This window comes from Antrostomus carolinensis, unplaced genomic scaffold (genome assembly GCF_000700745.2).
Source record: "Antrostomus carolinensis isolate BGI_N321 unplaced genomic scaffold, ASM70074v2 scaffold13929, whole genome shotgun sequence".
Taxonomy (NCBI): Eukaryota; Metazoa; Chordata; class Aves; order Caprimulgiformes; family Caprimulgidae; genus Antrostomus; species Antrostomus carolinensis.
In genome coordinates, this window is record NW_010336516.1 from 15,889 (window position 1) to 23,306 (window position 7,418).

Sequence of the window (7,418 nt, forward strand, 5' to 3'; positions counted from 1 at the left end):
CTTTTTGCGGGGTGCCTCTCAAATGTGGGGCAAATTGCTCTTATCTGGGATTTTTACCAACTTTTTCTCTTCCAGGTGGTCCTGACAACCAAGTCCACTTCGAAGGGTACCAGGTCTCGAATCAGTGCATGGCCCTGGTTCGAGATGAGTGTTTGCTGCCGTGCCGAGACGCGCCGGAGCTGGGTTACGCCAAGGAGTCCAGCAGCGAGCAGTATGTGCCTGATGTGTTCTATAAGGTAAGGGCTGCGTGCCTGTGGGGAGCTACAAAAACGCCTCTGCTGCATGTCTGGAAATCAGTATGGCCAGCTCAGGAAAGGATGTCTTTGAGGTCTGAACTATTTTCAGTAGTAACCGTTCACCACATGTCTGCAAAGTAATTGCATAAGCTCCATTTCCCCCCGCCTCGTAAACGTGCTGTTATGGTTTCCAGTGCAGCGGTAGCCACTGGCTATCCAGCTTCTAAATGAGGTCTGCAGTGATCCACCAAGTGAGTGCTCTGAACTCACCTCCTCCTCCCTATTTATTGGCAGTATTTGTCATCCTTCTCTGTTGATTTGAATCCCCAGCTGAGTTCAGCTTCCTCCACAGCACAGCCACGTGATGTGCGCTCGCAGAAATGGTGCGGGTGGGTTCCTGACGCCGTGCCAGGGACTCGCTCGTGTGTGACACACTTACAGGCACCAGCTGGGCAGCAGATGAAACAAAAGACAGTGTAGTTCACGCAGCAAAAAGAGAGACACACTTCTCTGTGCACGCTCCTCTGCAATACAAGGAAGGTGGGATGGCTTTTGGACCAGGGTGCACCCCTGACTTTCCTCTCTAGTACTGGGGTTACTGCCAGATCCTCTTCTCAGGTCAAACCATAAGCTCCAAAAACTGGTCCTGAGGAGCAGCAGGGGATACGTGTGGATCCAAAATACTCATCAGACAAGAGCAGTGCTGGTCAGGTCACCTGTCTGCTGCAGGTTTGGGTGGTTTTTGGTGATGAATGGGCTGTCACTATTCCCCTGACAGTTGTTTCTGGAGATCTTCAGCCCCTCTGTATCTGCACAGCCGAGTTAGAAACTTGGGGACAGGATCTTTGTGGAGGCTAATAGCACTGCTTCTCAAATCTGTGTGTGTTGGTGCCCCGTGAGCCAGGACAGAGGAATTAATTAACTGCATTGCTTGCCAACTAATTACCCATCCATCACCTAAGTTAGTTATCTCCTCCTTGTCTGTGTCTGATACTCACAGCCCGCTCAGCCTGCAGAGCTCCTGTCTCCGGCCGTTAAGGACAGGACAAGCAAAACTACTTTTACTTTCACTTGGCACAACTGCAATGGGCTTATTGTGCACCAGTGACAGAAAGTGAACTGGTCAGAATGGTCCTGTATGCCCTAAACTGGGAAATGCTGGCCTGGGTGAATGAGTCTGTCATCCCCCTCCACTCCTTAATGCTGGACTGCTGGCTTGTCTTGACACCACCTGAAAATCAGCACCTTTTGGTTAAATTCAGTGCTTGAGAGGAAAGGTGGATGGAATCCGTGCCTTTTTCCTTAGCATGCAGACAGCTCGCTCTGAGGAGCTGATAAGCCAGGTCTGATTTAGATACAGCAGAGCTGGATTGTGCAAGGGTTGGCCCTGAATGTGAAGATGAGATCATCTCCTGGCGTGCTGTGGTCCTGCTCCAGAGGAACCCGTGCTGTGCCACAGCCCGGGTGCAGCCTTGCAGGAGGTCCCGTAGGTCTGTGTCCCACATGTGGGCCACCCTGGGTGTTTGGAGTAGCAGGAAACCAGTGGGTGTTCCCAGAAGATCTTCACTCCCATTCGTAATCTGAAGCAGGGGAGATAAACAAAATGCTAACTGATGGCTCCAGCCTTCTGTGGAAATTTCCATCAACCACTGATTCACTGGGCTGGGCTGTAGCTTATTTCATATGTTTTATAACTTCTATCCATAATTGCCTTTTTCATGATGTGCTCAAGGAAGGTTTGAGGACTGCTCTGGCGGGTGTAATTGTCCTTCAGCCTTAAACGTGTTTGGCTGGAGGATCTCTTAATTTTTTATTTAATTTTTTTTTTTGGAATGTTCTTAAATCAATGGCAAGCTTAGTCACTCCTGGCTTTGAAAACCTTCGGGGTCTCATTAAATGCACGAGGCTTGAGGTCAGAGACACTACCTCATAGTTACTGGGTTGGTGACAACACTGGTGTCAGAGCGTCGGTTCAAGGATGAGGAGCAGGAACCCGGCGCTTGGCTTTGTGGTACAGCATCCTGCTCCCCCTTTTCTCAGCTGAAGCTACAGGAGCTGAGCAGCTTTCTCCCCAATCCTCAATGCAGGGGGTTCCCCTCCCAAAAGTACAGCTTTGAGGAGAAACCTGCACTTTTCAATAGTTGCTGTGTTTTCTCTCAAACTGAGAAGTTATTGCTGGTAGGAATAAAAGTCCATCTCTATATTTCTCTGTAATGTGCAAGTATTCATTTGAAAAGCCCTTTAGGATGAAAGGAGCTGTACACATTTATTCTAATTGGATGAGAACCAGAAGGCCAATGTTTGTGGAGTGTGGATGTATTTATAGAACAACTACGAATCCAGATGCAAGGGAAAAATGTATGGAACTCTGGTGTCTGTCCACAGCAGGGTAAGGCAGCAGATTCACCTTCAGCTTTGCAAATTAGGAAGAGGTGCCACTGTCTGCATCTCTAGTGAAGCATCAGCCAACGATGGTGCTTCAGTCAGGTTCTTCAGAGATGTCTCATGCCTCCACGTGCAGTAGGTGTTGTTCCTTCAACGACAACAGTTCAATGCATCTGTGTTGGTAACGCTGCGGGTGCAGGAAGGGTGTGAGGACCTGCACTGCAGGCAGGAGAGAGCTGCAGCTTCGGGGACTTCAGTGCACAGGTGAAGAGGTGCCTGGGAAGTGAGGAGTGGCTGGTTTTGGTCAATGAGCTGTTTTTCCACAGTTTGCACCATGTTTTGTGTTGGTGGAGCAAGAGCAGGGGCTACCACGTCCCCGGGGCTGCGGCTCTTACTGCTGGAACGTGACTCACCTCGATGGTGTGTTAGCATAGATGGGCTTTTCTTCCATGGAAATAGGAAAACTGATGGCACCAGCGTTGTCCTGCCTCAGGAGACGGGGCGTTTTTCCTGAACCTTGTGATTTCTGGATTTCTTTACCATTCTCTTTATGTTGGCCACTAGCCCTGCTGCTCAGAGGAACCACCCCAGTGGAATTGGCAATATTGTGCTTTCTACATGTGGCCGTTGCTTTCCTGGCTTGTGAAGGCTGGAGTTCTGCTCCAGTGTGAAAGTCGAGGGCTTTGGGGACCACGAGTACAAGTTACTTTGCTCTGAGATGCCTCTGGAGGTAAGATTAGCCAGAAGGAAGAAAACATCCCCCTTTGCCTCCCCGGGTTGTCTGTGAAGCATCACAGCTCAGTGCTGTTTCCAATTCAAATATTGCACAACCCGCACATGCTTCTTGGCCAGTTCAGTGCAACAAAACTCATGGAGGATTTGCTCTGGTCAAGACACAGACACAGGAGTCGGGGTAACTGCTCTTTTTGTGGGTAAAGATGACGTTGCAATGGCCAATTTGCCCAGTTCCTCAGCTGGGTGAGGGGGAGCTGAATATTCCATATGGATATTTTCCATTCCCCGTCTTCTGCCCTCATGCAGTCTCCTTTGTCCATCTGGTTCTAGAAAATACCCATATTTATTTTGATTTCACTAAGAAAGTGCCTTCCAAACCGTGGGTTGGTTATTCAGAGCTGAACTGGCAGCTGGTGCAATCCCTCCCGTCGTGGTGCCGACGCTCCGTGCCCGCTCTCCTCCTGCTCCCGGCTCCCTGGGCTCACTCTGCCGAGTCTGTGGGGCTGCAGCGTTGTCTGACTGCTCCACGATTCTCTTCACAGGCATCTCAGCCTCCCACCAAACGGGGGGAAGAGAGAACTGTTTTACACACCCTTTGAAACACTTGAATAATTGGATTTGGGGACTGGCTGGCTTTGTCTCTTATCACAGGTATTTATGTCAGCTTAGCGCAAACATGACGATGTCATCCTGGCAGTGAATTGCATTTTACAGCTGCCTTAATATTCCCCCCCGAGTTTCTTTGGGATGGTGTAAGACAAAAGCCCTTTACTGTGACACCAGCCTTGTGAAACAGCCCTTTGCCCTCGTCGAGTCCTGCACGTGCTTTGTGCATTTACAGCGGCTCAGACGGTGTCTGGGCCTTGGCTTCTCATCTCTTAAACATGGTCCCATCTGTCCCTGGGGGAACCCTGAGCTGAATGGGACCTCAGAGCCCGGCTGTCCCCGGTGTGGCACATGTTGCTTCCACCCATTCACTCCAAAATCCTCTTCCCAGGGAAAACACGATAGCCAGGCTGCGTGGAGAGTTCCTCGCTGTTAGTGAAAACTCCCTGCAGGACTTTCCCTGGCTGGCCTCCTACCAACGGGTCACGTTGGACTGGAAAAACCACCTTAGCCTTCAATGTCCCAGCTGCTCTGGGGAGGAGGATGCTGGATGAGCTCACAAGGGGTCTCCTGAGAAGGGTTTCAACTCTCGCTGACCTATCCCTTGCTCTTAGAAGTCTCTCCGTCCCTGCGCCTCAGCCGCTCTGTCTGTGCGAGGGGGCAGGACTGCCCGGTGAAGCTCTTGGAAATGAGCAGAGGGAAAAGCAAGGCTGGGATTTATTAATACACAGGAAGGACGAGCAACTGCTCAGCTCCACGGTACCTTCAGCAGAATGAACCCATGGGGAGGAGTGACAGCATGGGGTGCTAGTGACTGACCAGCCTTGGGACGCAGAGCCGGAGCCTCTCTCCTGACCGACAGCCGCCCGGGCTCCTCGCTCGGCTGCTTCCATCACCCTCATCATGGAAATCTTGGAGCCAGGCAGGAGCCTTTCCCACAGCAGCCGTCCTGCAGTGCCACAGAGGTGTGCAGAGGTGTGTGGGACACACGTCCCCTTCCCTGTTTGACCTCATCCCTTTGCAGCTTCTTCCCCCCAAACAGTGGTTCGAGAGGCTCCGAGCACAGCAGCGCCTGCTGCAGCCTCTCCAGTTGACTCCTGTCTTCAGGATGATTCATTGTCCAAATCCTCCAGGCCTTACTGCTTAATTTTTGTCCAGGAGCCAAATACTTGCGCTTTCCTTAACCCCTTCCTGGCCTCCCTTTGCTGCTGCTGCTGCTGCACGTGGGCGTTGGTGGCTTTGGGGGGGTCCTGGGGTGATAACCTGCTGCTGGGACCCCAGTGACTGCCGAGTTGAGGATGAAGATATCTTTCTCCCAGTAATTCTCCCAGCTTGACGTTTGTTAAAGCCTTTAAAACTTAATTGCCTAATAAAATGATGTATGGGGGTTGGAGAAGAGTGTCAGCATTAGTGGGGGGGGGGGAGGGGGAGAGTCTAGACACGTCCTGGACTGGGGGGGAGCGAGGTTCCAGTTTGGTAGGAGGACTCCAGCGTGTGTTGAAGGCCTCAGCAGCGTGACATTAAAAAGAAAGCATTTAACATGGAAATCCCCAGAGGCAGAGATTAAAGCGAACAGGTGCTGGAAAAATGTTTCTGCATATTAGAACTTAATTAGATTTGAAAATGAATTCCAGATGGGCTAATTATGTGTGAGTTGTTGCAGGTTGGTTCTTGCAGGGGCAGGGTTGTGTTTGGGAAGCTGATTCGGTCTGTTTGGATTTGATTCCTGACTCTTGGCAGTATCACCCAGATCTAGGAGCAGGTTAGCTTTCAGCTCCTGTGATCTCCCCGAAAAGGCTCCACATCTCCTCCTTGCTCCTGTCAGAGCCAGAGAGATCTGAGACCACGAGCCACCAGGCTCGTTGGCTGAAATAACCACAGGGCCAACAACCTGTCATGTTCAAGGAGAAAAGATCCTTATCGGGATTGCTTTTAAAAGGAGCTTCAAAGACTAAAAGGTAGATTTTTTTTTTGAAATATTTTAATTTTTTTTCCAAAGGGAACTATTCCTGGGGATAGAGGATGTTTGGGGAGGGGGCTTGGGAATGGGGGCTTGCTGCCTGGAGGGGAGCAGCATGCTGCAGCCTGCTGGGGTGATGTCCATCTGGGTTGTACCGGGAGAGCAGAGCGTGAGAGCGGGGTGCTGGCTGCTGCACCGCATACTTGTGCTGTGTAAATACCATGGTAACCCAGAAACACTGATAACAGGGGAGTGGTGCACGCCAGGAGAGGAGGGAGTGGGCTGTGGGCAGCTCATCCTGATGGACAGAACCCTGCTCACAACTCCAGCCTCTCACCGAGGTCCCCAAAGCCACTGAGATGTTGGGGTGATGGCTCTGCCGGCGTGCGGCGGCTCCGGCTCTGCCTCCAGCCACTGCTGAGAGCTCAGGAAATGTAAACTTTAATGTAAAAGTCCCTGATTGGAAATTATGGGCATATGATTTATATAGGGCTCAATGAATGATTTATAACATGTTAAGTGATGATTTAGGTAGAAAATACAACCCCCTCTTACAGAATCTTTAATGAAAAGTGTCAGTTCTCATGAATTTATTTCCGAAGCTGTGTTTGAACTCGGTATGTTTGACATAAATCACGTCTAATTGTCATTTCATGATTAATGAACATATGCTGGCCGTTTTTCTCCATAATTAAACTTTATGTTCAATTCGTCTGGCAAAGCAAAACAAGTTTATGCGTTGGGATACGCCGGCTCCTCAGGTCTGTGTGTGAGGAGCTGCCTGGATTTCCAGTCCTCAGGCGAGAGCTGGGTGAGAGTCGTGTCCGGTTCTGCAGGAAGTCAGGTGTGCCTCGGTGGGGGAAGCAGATGTGGCACTGTCCCTACTGTCCCTCTCTTTTCAGACACTGCTGCTCCTTAAATGGCATTTATAGTTCTTAGATAATTCTGGGCACTGCTCCAGTGGTGATGACCAAGGCAAACAAGACCACGGTGGTTTGTGACCACGCGTTCCCTCGGCTCATGGGGACACAGACAGCCTGGCTTAGGGAGATAGGATGATCTCTAACCCCGAGGAGCTGCAGGGAACGGGGCAGCTCTGCAGCACCCAGCCACATACAAGCAGGTTCTTTTCTACACCCTGAGCGACCTGCCAGAGCTGAGGATCCCTGGGCTCCTGCATGGGCATCTCCAGGGCAGGATCCTTTAGGCTTCACCCTCCTTCCACACTGAGGAATAATCACACTCTTTTTTTCTTTCAGGACATAGACAAGTTTGGCAATGAGATCACACAGCTGGCTCGCCCGCTCCCGGTTGAGTACCTCATCATAGACGTAAGTGTTCATTGTGCTTGCAGGAGATGGTCAGGGCAGAGTGAAGTTATTGAATCATAGAATCCCAGACTGGTTTGGGTTGGAAGGGACCTCAAAGCTCATCCAGTCCCAACCCCCCTGCCAGCAGCAGGGACACCTTCCACTAGACCAGGTTGCTCAAAGCCT

The 7,418-nt window shown here is 50.8% G+C and overlaps 1 protein-coding gene across 1 annotated transcript in view; it reads left to right on the plus strand.

Moving 5' to 3' along the window:
• NPLOC4 (NPL4 homolog, ubiquitin recognition factor) overlaps nt 1-7,418 on the plus strand; it is a gene marked incomplete at its 3' end in the record, with an annotated part of 25,663 nt that overhangs the window by 13,748 nt on the left and 4,497 nt on the right. The window contains exons 11-12 of the mRNA XM_010174891.2: nt 76-236; nt 7,182-7,253. Of these exons, the coding sequence (XP_010173193.2) occupies nt 76-236; nt 7,182-7,253 (233 nt within the window). The remainder of the gene's footprint in view (nt 1-75; nt 237-7,181; nt 7,254-7,418) is intronic.